The sequence below is a fragment of the Embiotoca jacksoni genome, unplaced genomic scaffold (genome assembly GCF_022577435.1).
Source record: "Embiotoca jacksoni isolate LCO1_2020_lvr unplaced genomic scaffold, fEmbJac1.0.p SCAF_20, whole genome shotgun sequence".
Taxonomy (NCBI): Eukaryota; Metazoa; Chordata; class Actinopteri; family Embiotocidae; genus Embiotoca; species Embiotoca jacksoni.
This window is the reverse complement of record NW_027185341.1, coordinates 6,365,869-6,381,333: the sequence shown is the minus strand read 5'-3', so window position 1 is coordinate 6,381,333 and position 15,465 is coordinate 6,365,869. Positions and strand designations below refer to the sequence as shown.

At 42.6% G+C, this 15,465-nt stretch overlaps 1 protein-coding gene across 2 annotated transcripts in view; it reads right to left on the bottom strand.

Annotated features, from left to right (window-relative positions):
- Positions 1-15,465, bottom strand: part of trrap (transformation/transcription domain-associated protein) — an 83,515-nt gene that overhangs the window by 48,087 nt on the left and 19,963 nt on the right. Inside the window, exons 31-41 of one of the 2 annotated variants that reach the window (XM_069155970.1) lie at positions 14,875-14,895; positions 14,199-14,318; positions 13,607-13,726; positions 13,120-13,284; positions 12,763-12,944; positions 11,863-12,061; positions 6,561-6,689; positions 5,413-5,679; positions 4,596-4,802; positions 2,242-2,400; positions 1,777-1,914 (exon numbers count right to left, since the gene is read on the bottom strand). In XM_069155970.1, the coding sequence (XP_069012071.1) occupies positions 1,777-1,914; positions 2,242-2,400; positions 4,596-4,802; positions 5,413-5,679; positions 6,561-6,689; positions 11,863-12,061; positions 12,763-12,944; positions 13,120-13,284; positions 13,607-13,726; positions 14,199-14,318; positions 14,875-14,895 (1,707 nt within the window). The remainder of the gene's footprint in view (positions 1-1,776; positions 1,915-2,241; positions 2,401-4,595; positions 4,803-5,412; positions 5,680-6,560; positions 6,690-11,862; positions 12,062-12,762; positions 12,945-13,119; positions 13,285-13,606; positions 13,727-14,198; positions 14,319-14,874; positions 14,896-15,465) is intronic. The other variant, XM_069155971.1, reaches the window with a different exon arrangement.

The window sequence follows — 15,465 nt, the reverse complement described above, 5'->3', positions numbered from 1 at the left end:
TTCTTTGTCTTTGGGAAGCAGCTACAAAATCTGTCATTTGAAGTGTGTATGGATCTAGTTGGTGGCCCACAAGAAGTACAGGCTATTTGAGCTGTGTGGGTCACCAGAGGGCGCTCTACATGCCACTCAAAAACTAAAAATATTGTGTCTTTGCTTGCACCACAACAAACTATGCTTCCCAACAGTGAAAATGGCATACTAGAATATGCGGATTTTATGAATGTGGATACATTTCACAGTGTTTTGGCTGACTCGGATATTCGGCTGTATTTATTTGAGCCAGAGTAAACAGCGAAAAAAAAAACCTGTAGCAGAGCGAGGCTGCGGGTGCATCGGCCGGCCGGTGGGGCCTTTGCTCGTATTTGCCCTCCAACGCCCACAGAAACTGAATCATTCTGCCGCAATGAATTTCAACCTCGGCGTTTTTTTGTCAGATGCTGTCGCCGACGCCAACCAAGAGAGAACCGCGTGTGCAGTACTGTGCGTGAAAGTTTATGTTCTCACTTTGACAGAGGTGTGGTGAAGACATTCTTCAGGACAACAAAGATAAACTGGGGAAAAATATTCAAACAAACAGCAGAGTACAGAGTGCGGATGACATTTGAAGATTTTAGTCACCATAACGCCAACAAAGTGGGCCACGGTGGTGATTCACAGCAAACCTTGGACAATGCTTTTCCCAACGTGTTGTTGTGTACAATTGCTGCGGGTAGCTTCCTGATGAATAAACACCTTCTTTCCTTTATTTGATCTCTGCCAACAATATCTTCTGGCTGCTAATCGTTTTTTTGCTGCTTGGATGCTACAAGAGAACCGAAATATTGGAGGGTTAAGGCGTCAGAAGCTCACAGGCAGCGCACCCTGGTAAACGTAGGCACTGCTGACGCGGCTCCTCCAGCAAGAAAAACTGAGCTCTGCATAGCATTCACTGAGGAATTCATTGCTTCAATTTACTACTGACATTGAGTGGACACCCACATAAAAAGTGGCAAAAATTCAAAATTCAAAAAATTATTTTTTTAGGTCATTAAAATCATCTATTTTAAAATACACAATCTGTAATTTTCTTTTCAGAACATTGCTTGCAGAGAAGGACAGTCAAAATGACGTGATGTTGATTGCTTGTCCTCAAATAAAAAAAATATATATTTCAGTTTTGTCAGGAAGGGACTAATTCTGTAGGCTTCGGAGATCATTATACTAGTAATGATTAATTATACACACTTAACATATAGAAAAAAAAGAACCATCTACAACAGACGACAAATTAATGGATGAAGTTTTCAACTTTCTAAATAAGGACAGGAATTCATTAATAACACCAAAATTCATATATGAAATAACCTTAGTTTGAATTAAGTTTCTTTTCCCCTCTTATTTTCCTATGTCCAAACATGGTCTCCAATCTACAACGCGGACATTCAGGACTTAAGATGCAGGTAGGCAATATCACCAGGCAGCGCTTGAGGGCTGTGATAGAGAGCTAACAGAGCTAACAGGCAATTCCAGGCAGTTTTTTATTATAAACTGAAATTGCCTTTTGAAAGATACGTTTTTGCTCGTATCAAACATTGATCATAGTGTGAACTAACAACTAGAATTCAGATTTTCAACAGGCTCCTCTTGGAACAAAGGCATCTCATATAGATTTTGTTTCACATTAAATGGCGAGCGGGTAAAATAAAAAGGTAAAATAAAAATGGCTGTTAGATCGGTATCTTTCAAACTGCTCTGCTCTGTTCTACTGGCATTGGATTGATTGTCGATTGAGCTCACCGCGGAGGCAGCGCCGGTTGCCGTGCGGAATCTCTTGACGTCTTGTCCGGCACCGGCAGCATCCAGAGACAGTCCCCTTTTCACAGCTCCCCCACTGGTCCCTTCACCGCCGGGCCCGACTTCAGCCTCAGACTCCGGCTGCCGCACCAAAGAGAGGCACGCGCGCAAGAGGAGGTTAAAATTATTACAGTCTACACACTAAATATAATGTGATTACATCTTGTTAAAGCTTCTTATGAGCTCCTACGGGAATATAAATCATGAGGAAGAAGAAAAGCTTTATCTTGTAAAATAATAATCATCTTTCAGTCCGCAATAAAACTAAATATTATGAGAAGCGAAGAACATTATTTGGTTGACTCTACAGTATATGTCAACAAAGGATTAGAGAACAACACTGCTTTTAGTAGTTGCTAACTGGTAGATTTGACATCCATTTAAATCAATAAAAAACAGTATGTTTACCTGCTGGTCTTTGATCCTCTGTAACTCCCACTTGATGACCACCTCAGCCAGGTCCACAGCCAGTTTCCTCTGCTCTATGGTCACACTGGGGGTGAAGCCCAGACGCTGCATGGCACTGATCATGTGCTGCACCAGGTGGTGGCGGACAGGGTAGTACACCTAGGAAAACAAAGGCACTAAGTATTACCAACACTGAAAAGTAATAATGTGCAACAACTACAAGTAAACACATCTCCTACCAGCCGAGTCGTGATTCGACATATTAGTTAGTAGCTTCCACATTTAGTTTTCCACACACAAACTGTCAGGTCAGACTTTACTGCATTGTCTTTTCCATCTGTCTTGTCTGCTGGGCTGTAACCCAAACACATGGACTCAAAAACACTCGTTTTCATTTCTGAGACCCAAAAATATAATGTGAAGAATTAAATTGTCCAGTGAAACATGCATGACGGTTTTTTTTTTTTTTTTATATATATATTTAGGTCTACTACTGGTTCAGTTAACTTCTTTCTTGAGGATCCACTGCAAATGGGAAGAACCTCTCCCTTCCATCAACTTTGTGTTAAATCAAGTGTCTTTCAAGTATGATCGCACATAAATGAGACTGGCTTACGTCACCTTAGCAACCGTCCAAAACAATGTTCAATGTATCTCAATAGCTGCTGCATCCTTCCTGTTGTACTTCCTCTAGACCCACACTGAAGGATTCCCTAAAAGTGCCAACAAATCTGAGCTTTTCCTTGAACCGATCACACCCCTGCCTTGTGTCAGCTCCATCTCGTTAATAGAAATCCAGCGAGCCTGCCGACAGCATTAACATCAGCATTAATATGGTGAAGGTTGGCAAAAATAAAAAATAAAAGTGCGAACTGCAAAAAGTGTAATTGTTTTCTCTACACTGCCAATACGCTGCTCTAGATTTCGGGGTGATAATGCATGCAAAGGTAAATTGGGTGCTCAATCACTCCGAGACTTTTGAACCAGAATACTCTAACTCTGACAGCGTATTCTCACTTAGTCTCAAGGACATGATGACACTCACTTGGCCCCGAGCATTCACACACTCAAGTGTCACACTGGAGAGTCACTTAGCTTCCGAAAACCAAACTGGGACTCTCAAACACGCATGCAGACAAAGGAGCGAGAGATGAGATGTCTATCTGAGGGCTTTTGTCAGTGTCAAAGAATATTAAAGTTTCTCACTTTGAGGGTAATTATAGTCGATAGAGCAGGACTTCACCGCCCCTTAATGACGGCGTGGCTAAGCCCTGTCCATCACGTGTGCACGCAGACAAACACGCACACAATCTCCCCATTTCTTTATCAAACACACGCACGCGCACAAAGTCTCTCATCTGTCCGTCATTATCTCCTCCCCAGTGTAATTATGCTGATGTGATTACATTAGATTAGTCATCTGGCCCAGTGAGAGCAGCCTGTCAGACAGAGAGAGAGAGAGAGAGAGAGAGAGAGAGAGAGAGAGAGAGAGAGAGAGAGAGAGAGAGAGAGAGAGAGAGAGACAGGGGGAGCTGAGGAGAATGTCAGTCTTCTGCTAAAAGACTGTCGCCTCTGACTGGCAAGGCGGAGAACATTGGCTGAAGGAGCGAGAAGGCAGAGGGCGTCTTTCAAGTTTGAGGAAAGTGAACATAAAATCCATCCACTCTCTGCTGTTGTTGACTTTTCCACAGATGACAAGCTCTTTGATTGTGCAGGGTGTGTTGAAGAATGTTCTTCTGCTCTTCTGACTAGGAGACAACAGAGTACAGCACCAATGTTTTGGTCCCCAAAAAAAAAAAAGTCCAAATAAAACTGAAACAAATTAACATCATAAACATTGTTAATTGGGCCATACATCAACTTTTTATGATGATGCTCCTTTCACATTAGGACACGTTAAGAGGTGCGATGCAATTTAGGGCACTCAGATAATCAGTAAAATGAGCTCTTCAACTGTTTCCACATGCTTCCCCGTGGTGCGCATATTGAGTAGTGAGCTGCGGCAAAAATGGCTGAGTGGGCACACTAGAGTGGCAGCTGCCCTCTTACTAGTCGTTTTAGCAGCTTACCTCGAAGAACCGTAAAGTTTAAGATGCTGATATTCAATGCTGAGTTATTAGTCAACCTTAGAACTGCATTACTTTGAATGATCTAAACTCAGATGAACAGCACACAACGGTGATTAGACCAAAGTGTTCATGATTATTGTAAGTCACAAGGACAGGAATCAGATATGTTTGGCTGCTGTCTGCCCCTCGGAGCCCAGATGGATATCCTGGGACCCCATACATTCAATAGTGATGGTCTGACAGAGGACGATGTATTTCTGTGTGTGTTTCTCTACATCTGCTCACCCTGAAGTGCTGCACAATGAGATGCAGTATGTGAACCAGCTGCGGTACAGTGTGTCCCTCCTCTACAATTATTTTGCGAGTCCAGTGGGTCAACATCTGGTGGCCATCCTCCATGCGGGCCGGCACAGCCGGGGTCAAGATGGCCATGGCCTGGCGAACAATAGCCCGGGCCTCCATTGTGTGTGCCTTCAGCAGGCTGTGGAAGACCTGCACAAAGCACAAAACAATATCTAATTAGGTCCCTTCCTACATTCATGTTACATTTCCTTATAGAGTAGTGAACTTGGTAGGGATCTTTTTGTCTGTATTCCCATTTCAGTTTTTTCTTTAAATTATATACTTAAGGTTATTAGTAACAGAAACATAAGACTCCTCAGATAATGTAACAGATTTATGTTGACCATGAATATGGAAATTAAGGCAGTCACAGGCATGAATGAAAATCTGTAACATGTCATTGCTGCAGGTTTGAACAAAACATGGCACCTTGACTGTTGAATTTAATTAAACCAAATACAAAATTGTAAACTGAACAGATGTAAACATTATAATGTGTTTTAGTTTTCTCTCCTCCGCCGTCACAACTCTCCACATGACCGGCCGTTTCTTGCCAAAACTTGGAGACGTAGTTAACTTGACTTTTTAATCAAAGAACCATATGTCTCTCAACACGGTTACAATGTTCAACAAGGATTTGAGCGGCATTCATTTGGATCCAAACCTCCGAATTGTGATTTACAGTGAGTTAAGAGTAACATTTTCTATAGGAAAAAAAATGAATGGGATTTTGCTGGCTCCTCCCATTTCACATCCTCACCTGCAGGACAATCTTCTTGTGAATGGCAAACTTTGCAATGATGTGGGCCAGAAGAAGGTGACCACTGTATTTACAGGCAGGGTCCACGCAGGCTTTGGGCAGCAGGCATGGCCATGCGAAGGTCATGAGGCGACGCAGCTTGCTGTTGCGAGACTTGTTGTTGTCGTGAATGTGGTGGGGTGCGTGCTCCACCAGCAGGGTGGAGAACTGCAGCAGGCAGATTCGCAGCGAGTCCAGCAGGTCAGCCTGCTTCTCCGGGTCCAGAACCTTGGAGAGGAATAACAAAGACGTGGCGTTCAAAATTATTGAGTGAAGCAGAAATGGAAAACCGCTTTTGCTGCTCGTAGCGCAAAGTGAACACAGTATATCTGCAGGGATTTAACCAAGTTGTTGATCATGAACAACGAATCAACTGTTTTTCCAGGCGGTGAGATATTCTGTGTACAACAAATACAAACAAAAATGTGTTTACTGAATCTGATTGACACTGAGGCACAATAGAATCTACCTTTATATATATTCAAAACTTCTTACATCTCCCCAACCAAAATAGCCATCACCACCTACATTCCCAGGAGAGGAGGTGCAAAACAGAGGACAGCATGTAGAGAGGCAGGTGAGGGAGGAAATGAGTTTTAACCAGACCACAGACGAGCCATTAGCAGCTATTAGGACCGGTGCTAGTCAGTGATGAGATCTGCCACAGCACAAACAAACATGCTGACCTTTAGCACGGTCGCACTGTGACATTCACACCATGAATTATAGTCTGGCATGACGATTGAAACGTGATGGAAAGAGGGGCCGATGGGATGGTGAGAGGAAGAGAGAAAAATAAAGACAGATGAATGAGACTAAAAGGGAAAAGAGAAGAGATCAAATGAAAGCAATTAAGTGAAGTAATATGTGGAGGCCATGAGAGAAGAAGGATCCGACTAAGTGGGATGTAGTTGATGATGACTGAGTATGGAGAGATGCCAGACTGAGAGGACATTATGAGACCAAATGCAGCAGGTAATGAAATCACAAAGATGGATAGAGACATAAAGCAGTTGTGTAATAAACAGGAAGAGGAGGGGCGTGAACTGACTGAATGTGGCAGAAAGATGTTGAAAAGAGGAAAAAGAAGTATGTGCGTGAACGTGTACCTTGGTGATGAAGACACTGGTAATGCTTTCAGGATTGTCTCCTTCAGGGTTGGGCGGTCCAAGCAGCTGCTCACCTTCCCCTTTCTCAAAGCTGTGGAGGAAGGCTGGATTTAAGATGTGCTGCAGCACCTAGGAAACAAACAAAAAAACAAAAACACAATTTCAAGGACAAGAAACCCTAAAACATTTCCCCACCGGTGCATTTACAACCTTTGTCCCTTTTTTCCCAAGATTATAAGGGACGACTTCACTGTGAGATCACACCTTCAAGAAAGGAGAAACTAATCAGTAAAATCACCTGGTGTGGTCTTTCAACAGCTACATAAGAGAGGAAAAATGTCACACTCTCAAATCTCTAAGGCACTTAATGAAGTGATGAAACAGTAATCTACTCTTAAAATCAACAGGACATGTATCCTTTTCAAAATGATAATAAAGGGGGGAAAAAAAAAAAACTTTGATTCATTAGAGAAAGAACAAGAAGTCACGGCATAAAAGACAGACGTGAGGTCCAGCAATGTCAAATGTGACCCAAAATAATGGTAATAAAGGACATGAAATTGAAAGAATAGATAGACAATAACATATTCCCTTAATTATTCCATAAGCATTCAAAGCCAAAACACTAATTCATTCAGAGGAAAGATTTAAAATGCCATTTATTGTACTAGAATGTTGAAATTTGCAAGGATTGGAAATGAGGGCTTGATTAGCTAGTAAATCGCATAATAACCCCACCAGAATACAGCTAACGACTGCATTTATTAAAGAAGCTGCTATCTGTTAAAGAACACACCCCTTCAATCCATCATTGGGGAGGACGGCGCATCGCTCAGTGCAGAATGAGCTGTGGTAGCATATGTTCCAACTCTGCCATTAGCGCATTATTCACGCACACCCTGCACAATGCACATGCTCGGTTGGCAGACGCATGCGCGCGCGCGCACGCACGCACACACACACACAAAATGAAGACTGAAGAAAATGCATTGAGAACCACTCTGCTCCTCATTCTCATGTTTTCCTATTAACTCAAAGCTCGTCTCCACCATCGATCACGGCAAGATAACTCCTGCAGGAGCACATCATCATCTGTGTGCTGGTCCATGTGTGCATATAAAACAGCTTTGGGCAAGTAGCCTAGATTTCATTCTGTAGGTGTCTTAATTATCTTAAATCTTGTTTCCATTCACAAATATCTAGTGTGTGTGTGTGTGTGTGTGTGTGTGTGTGTGTGTGTGTGTGTGTTGCAGCGCCGCTATAGTTCCTCTCCGACTTTTATGGGAGGGAGATCTTTATAAGGGGGGACGAATATGTTTAATACCTTCATATCCAAGAGGAATGTACCAAAAACAGTTGTCTGTAATTGGTATGAATCCTCACAAAATGCATGATGATCCCCACTAGCTGCAAAATGATAACAATGAATCACTTTTACACGGGGTGAGGTGAAGAGCTGCAGGATCTTATTTCAGCCTCGGCACATTTCGATCCTCATATAATCGAGGAAAGCAGACACTTTGAAAAACTAAATAAATAATGGGATTCTATTGAAATGGTTTTGTTATTTGTCAAAATGGGACAGTTTGGAAAAGCTAACTAGAAGACAAGTAGTCTGTGTTCATAATGCTGTTGCACAAAACAATAGTTCAAATTCCAAATGTGAAAAAACAAACAAACGTGAAAATTTTGCATCTTCACCCACACTGCTGTTGGGCTTCAGACAGGGAAATGCCTTTGATTATATATATTTAAATTCTTTCTATAATCTTTATCCAAATTGTTGTTCTTTTTTTCAGTATTGATTATTGCTCATGTAGATCCTTGTGTTTGTTTTGCTATATATTGCCTTTAATTTCTTTTATTGATTAATTTGATTTTAATTCTTCAAGTCTACCCGATTCAATTCTGTCTGATGTTGAGCAGCACTTTGGTCAACTACTGTCGGGTATAAATGTCCTCTCTAAATAAACTGATAAGACATCCCTGAACGGACGCATTCAAGGGACCGGTGCTGAACTGACAACATGCATTTGTTGTTTAGAACGGTTTGATTTCAATCTCTACTAAGGAGTTCGTTGAAGCGCTGCGTGTGGACACGTTCTGATGGGAACAAAGAGAGAAGCAGCAGAATGGGAAACAGATGCAGAGCGCTTCACACATTTCAGACATTTGTTTGTTTGCTTTTCTGCTAGAGATCTGTTCCACGAATAGTCAAAACGCTTTTGAACACAAAAGTGGTCTTCTGTTAAGACTGTTTGGATAAAACAAAAGAAGAGACAGCAGCAGCATGAAGTCAGTCTGTGCTACCGCAGATGATTCATTGCTGCCGTCTCTCCTTCACTCTCTCACACAAACACACTTCTCTGAGCTTGTTCTCTGTAAAATGTTCCCTAAACTCTTGTGATTCTTTATAAGAACCTGATTTTCTATGTAACTCAAGACATACTGAGACACACACACACACACACACACACACACACACACACACACACACACACACACACACGTTTCTGTGATACTGCACTTCCGGAAAATGCTACAGGCAATTATTTAAATGTCAATGAAGGCAACACCCACACTCATTGTCTTGCTCACGACTCATTCGCCAAACAGCACAAACACATTCACACAGTCACATCCTGTCTGCTGGTCTGCGTCTCCCCTCATACGCACATCTGCTGCCCACCAGCAGAGGACAATTAAGGAAAAAACAACAATAGGAGCGAAGTTCTGATGGGGGAATTGCGGGGAGGTGGGGGGGGGGCAGCTCAGCGAGCTAAAACTCTACTCTGCTAAAAATTGAAATTCAGCATTTCCGCAAAGAAAGATACAGAACAATGAATTGCCTGAACTCATTGTTCTGTCTTATTTTTTTCCTCTTATTTTCATCATCCATACAGCACTGAGGCAATGCAACGCATATGAGCAAAAAGGGCTGGTGGAGTGACCAGCATTAAAAACGCAACTGTATGTCCTTGGATTTAGGGGTCTGGGTGCATTTGCCAGCTTCTTTTTTTTTTGTGTGTGTGTGTGTGTGTGTGTGTGTGTGTATGTGTGTATGTGTGTATGTGTGTGTATGTGTGTGTACAGTTATGTGTTCTTGCCACACAGCCATTTGGCTCTGTGCTGCTGTGTGCCAGGCCGGGCTTTCCCCATTGACCCGTTTGTACTTAACAGCAGTGCCGTTGCTCCTCTGTGCCAGGTTATGCGTCTGTTACAGCTGTGCAAAATATGTGTGGGAGTGCCCATCTGTGTGTGTGTGTGTGTGTGTGTGTGTGTGTGTGTGTGTGTGTGTGTGTGTGTGTGTGTGTGTGTGCGTGCGTGTGCGCGTGCGTGTGCGTGCACGAATGCCTGCATGCAGGAGAGTGAGTTTAATTAAAAGGCAGCCCGAATGACTGTAATGCTTGCAGCAGCAGCAGGTCAGGTAGAGAGGACAGAAGCATTCATCTGTGAGCCTCTGAGGGTCCAGAACCAGACAAAATGACCTTCCCGACTCCATCAGAGAAATTCTGGTACAAAACACACCAACCATAAAAGTCACACAGATCAGGTCCCTAAATGCTACATTTCCCATGATGAGGAAGCAAAGTATGTAAGCTGAGGAGAAACTGAAAAAATAAAGCATCACTCAGTGTAGGGCTGGGCAAGCTTACGGAGAAGCCATTATTTTAAATCTTGTTTTCCACAATGTAAAAAGTCCAGAAGACGAATCTAAAGTGTGATTGTCAACTACAGTCTATTTCAAATCAGCACTTATCTAAATGTGTATTTTCTTATACATATAGCAGGCTTCATAGGACTGAATTTGCACAGCAGTGTTTTGGTGCCACTATGACATGTCCTTAGACTCTCGTTTTAAAAAGAAACAATATATTTTTATCATATCTTGTTCACCTTATTTTCTCATTATTTGCGAGATCCCGCTTTATTCCGTCTCAACAAACCTTTTCTATCTATAACAACGTGTCATTTTGTCTTGTCATATCACAAAAATCTCGTTATTTCACAGTCAATATATCTTGTAAAACTAATTTTCTCGTTAAGTATGGTGTTGATAACATCACACCAAACACCGACTTCCCACTAAAGTGTTAAAACAAAAGAAAGTGCACCATTTCCTGCAGAGACACTGTAGCATAAACCAATCATAACACAACTGATAAACATATCAAATGTTGTAGGGAGTTTGTTTTGTGGCTGCAGATTGCTTTATGATGTTTGTGCGCCTGTGCGTAATGACTGCGTGTGATTCAGTGCCTGGCAGCGCAATGCTGACATGCCAGGACGCACATGTTAAAGTATCTGACAGGAATAGTACTATGTATCCACCATCACAATCAAACCCTCCACAGACACAGCCGATAGAAGTATCACCCATCCATCACTCCACTGCTTATTCTGTGCAGGGTCGAAGGGGAGCTGAAGCCTGTCCCACTGCGGCATGGGTGGGTACACCTGCACAGACCACCAGTTTATCACAGCGCTGACACAGCGAGACAGTTTCCCATCGACAGGCGAGCTTTACACGTGTTACCGTCCATGTTTTGGTTTAGATTCTAAACATTACGTAAAACTACACGTGCATGAAAAGGAAGAGCATTCAAACAGCTTCTTGGTCAGAGATGGCGGCATGATTGTTTTAGTGTCTTACTGTCTATTCTATTTATTAGCTCCTTGATAAGCACCTGTAAAGCACTCGCTTTCCCGCGAGCCTGTATGAAAGGTTCTTTGCAAGTGAACTTTAATTGACGGATGGTGGTGATGGATATGCTGCAAATAGCGAAGAATAACTACGGTTATTCAGCTCGCTACATACGCACATGGTACTGCTCTAAATGCATATCCAAGTGCTACATCATTCCTACAGTCCGTTACTGTACCTGGCCTTGTGCTCACTGCTCATGCTCACATGACGTAGCAGAGGGAGGGTAGATATCCATCCTGGTTAGAGATTCTGCTGTATGTCAACACTGCACTGACGGATACTGAGTTTATAGTCTGGCCAATGATAATATCTGATCCCAAACATCTCCTCCATGCAAAAAAAAAAAAACAGACAGCAATTAACATAAAAGCACCTGGAAACTTGATCACCTTATACATATATCAACTGTATTATATGATTGCTCCAGGCTACGCTGTCTCTTCAGTGCGTGATTGGTAAAAACAGTGTTCTACCTCCAGACATCATTTCAACATTGATCCAAAACATGTTTTCCAAAATTGTAAGTTGAAGGGAAAGTCCCTCCGGCACATAGTAATAAGCCGAGTCTCCTGCTCGGATTGCTTGCGTGCATACCTTTGCTTTAAGCTCATCATTGAAGTGGGGATCGTTGAACTCGACGAAGCGGAAGAACAGGGCCCGTTTCTGGGCAATGGAGTACTTCCTGGGAATCTCCTCCTCCATGTACTCCTTCAGGAACGTCATGTTGCACAGGAAGCGACCCGTAAAGGCGCGCAGCAGCTGGAACAGCAGCTCAATCTCCGAGTAGTTACGCCTATCAAGACAGTGGGTCAATAAGTTCAGTGCACAGATAGAGAGAGATACGTCTAATGTCAACAACAGCGACATTAGATATAATCCTGTGATTTAAACAAAGGAAATTAGCAACTTTCGGGAACTTTCTAATGATCCCAAATACCAAGCTAACTAAGGTAATTAGTCAGTTTTGCACTCTTCCTCAGCAGAACTTTATTTATCAAAAGAAGGTTGACTGAACACGCGCTCTCTAAAGTTAGTGGCCGGAGTAGTTGGGGGTTAATTGCAGGGTCTGAAATAAACATCTGCTAAGTGCCTCGTGCGCCAAGTGTGTTAGCACTTTCTCAGCGCTCAGACAGAGAGGTGGGGTGAGGAGGTCACTCATGATTGGAATACCATTTAGTTCAAATTAAAAACTGCACTAACTTAGAAATGTGCATTATTAGCTTGTAGTGCTCACACTACTGAATAACTCTGAACGATACTCAAAGGGTCACTTAAGTCATCAAGTTTTACACTCTGCTGCCAACGCTGTTAATTTCTGATTAATGACTACCCCAAAAGCTCATCCCCTGTAGTTGCTTTAGGGGGCAGATAGTTTATTATCAGTCCCCAAAGCACATTTTCACATCAAATCGGACAATTTTCAGTTTCTTGGAAAACTTGTCTAACCATTTAGGCCTTTTTCATCCCCATTACAATTTAAGGAAGTCTACATACTTGCAGTAGCTTAGCAAGCAGAAGGCCAGCAGCTTGGGCTCCTTCCAGTTGGTGGCAGCCATGTTGTCTTTGCGATGTCTCTCCTGGAAGGCCTCGCTGACCCATACCCGCCTCAGCTGGCTGACCAGAGAGTGCTGCCCTGCCAGCCAACCATCATCATTCTTCACTATGATGCTAATAATCTGAACAGATGGGAAGAAATGGCAAAAAAAGGGGAGAGTTAAATTAGGTTTAATGCTGAAATTACTATGGGTTAAGCAGTATTAAGATTTGGACGAAGGAACCACCTAAGGGTTAGATTTCGCCACGCATCCATCTGTCTGCCTATGTGTAGTACGTGTGGGTGGAAGTGCATACTTTGATAGCTTGAAATTGCAGGTCCAGTCTGGCCGTGGTGGTGGAGGGAGATCCAGGTCGAACGGTGGCCGCAGTCCCAGCGGGAACAAGCAGGGGGACGAAACGGTTGGGATTAGACGCCAATACGTCTCTCAGTGGTTTGGCATCTTTGTGTTTCAGAAAACTCTGTATATGAACACAAACACATACTGTAACTATAACACAAAATTATATATAGTATAACTTGAGAGAACAATGCTGACCGCACTGAAACAACAACTGTACACAACACATTTGTGATACAGAATGATAAAGAAAATTAGGAAATTTTACTGGGAGTGATCCATCTCAATTTGGTGTTAAGGGGACCACTGAGCCTCGAAACACCCAATATATCCCCCATTATAGCCCATTACAGAGGCAGCAGAAAAGCAAAATGCTTTTTTAATGACAAATATGTCAATGAAAAGACTGGAGGGACGGCTTTTTAGAGCTGCTATTGTCTGACCATGAACATGCGGCTCCACTGGGGGTCGTTGAGCGTAGCCTCCATCATGAACAGCTCCACCGTCTGAGATGGGTGACGAGTCAGGAACTTGATCAGAGGCTCCCTGAATGGACTGCCGGCCTGGTGCGAGAAAATTAAAGGAGGGAGGTGAAAAAGAGAAGCAAAGGAAAGTGACAGAAGAAGGGGAGATGACTTTGTAAAAGCAAAAACAGACTTGTTTAATGTGAATTAACATTATATTTCAAATCAAAGAAATGTATCTCCGGTTGGAAAAATTACTATCTTAAGATTATCAGGAGTGTTTTCAATGATCTAATGTAAACTTATTATGCATTACATACTTTACCTATGAAATGTCTCAAGTGGTGTCAATGACTCTTTTTCAAGCCGTAAGATTGTTTAAAGCAAAACAACTAAAGCCAACGTTTTCTCTAAATGCTGTTTGCCCAGTGCTCTTTGGTTTCCCTGCTCATCCTCCACAGCGATTATTGTCTGCGTGACTATGACTTTATAACTTTATAACTACTTTTAATGTAAGACTGTCCATACAAGTCCTTCGAAAGTGTGAAGGTGGTGTCCTATGGAGTCCTACCTCTATGAGCATAGCCCGCTCTGTCTTCATGACCACCTCCAGCAGAGGTTTAACTAGAGTCTGGGGTGCCGCTGGGATCAGGTGGAAAAGGTTAATGATGGCAGAACAGATCTTCATCTCCTGCGGAAAGATTCAGAGAAAGACAACAGAGGAAAGAAGGGAGCGGATGAAACTTTTAGACAGGTGAGTGAGACACAGACGTCATTTCAGACAGACAGTCTTGATGAACACCCACTGTGGAAAGACAAAAACGAATCTTAGTCAAAAGACTGAAAATCCAATCTGTAATTATCCGATAGTTAACTCCCCACAGGAACAGTGCACAGTGCCACATTCTGATGAGCTCCTGGGTTACATTTGCAAAGGGTATAAACAAATAAAGGATAGTATGCATGGTCATTGTTGTAAACCTTGTGGTATCAATGTCTTGGAGGAGCAACAGTTAGTGGAAAAACAGGAGAACTGGACATTTCTAAACAGTCAGAATGTGAGGTTAGAGCGAAGCTGAGATGATATATCTGAATATGACCACAGACACATGGACACAGAAATACAGGGCAACTCCACCACTACCACGACATTGGTTCAATTCACCAGCATGACATTGGATCAAACTAAGTAGCAATCACTGACAGAGAGTCACCAACAGAGGGCGCAACACCAGGTCACATCTCACCTCAACACCCTCCAACGCAGGCTGTACCAGAATGGGAGACAATGATCAGAGTCAGCAGAACAGTATGTGTGCATTTTTGTGTGGCTGTGTGTTGTCTGTCTTTGTTCCACATGGAAGGTGAGCAGATAAGACAGGGTAATAATGGACGGCCCGACAGCAGCAACCTTTACGAGTGACCTCAGGAACAATTTTTCTCTGCTTCGGCTAAATAAAAAGGAAGGATTGTTAGCCGAGTAACAGAATCTATGGCATCTGGAGGAAAAACACCTGTCGGACTGATAAAAAAAAATCAATAATACAGACAGGGAAATTTCAGGCATTGTGGTTTGAACCCTTTCAGTAATATTTTTTTTCATACTCCTTCCTCCACTCTATTCTCCTCCTCTCTGTCAAAACCTTTATATGTCTACACGTCTTGAGACAATCTCTCTCAGCTCCATCCCCAGTTTTTGTCGCTAATTGACTCCCTGACCCTGGCGCTACTGTTGCTGACAGCCTCACTGTCAACAGGCACAAAGACCACAATTTGGAGGGCAGGATAAGACAAAAGGCCAATTTGCATCTAATTAAACAGCATTTTGAGATGGGTCA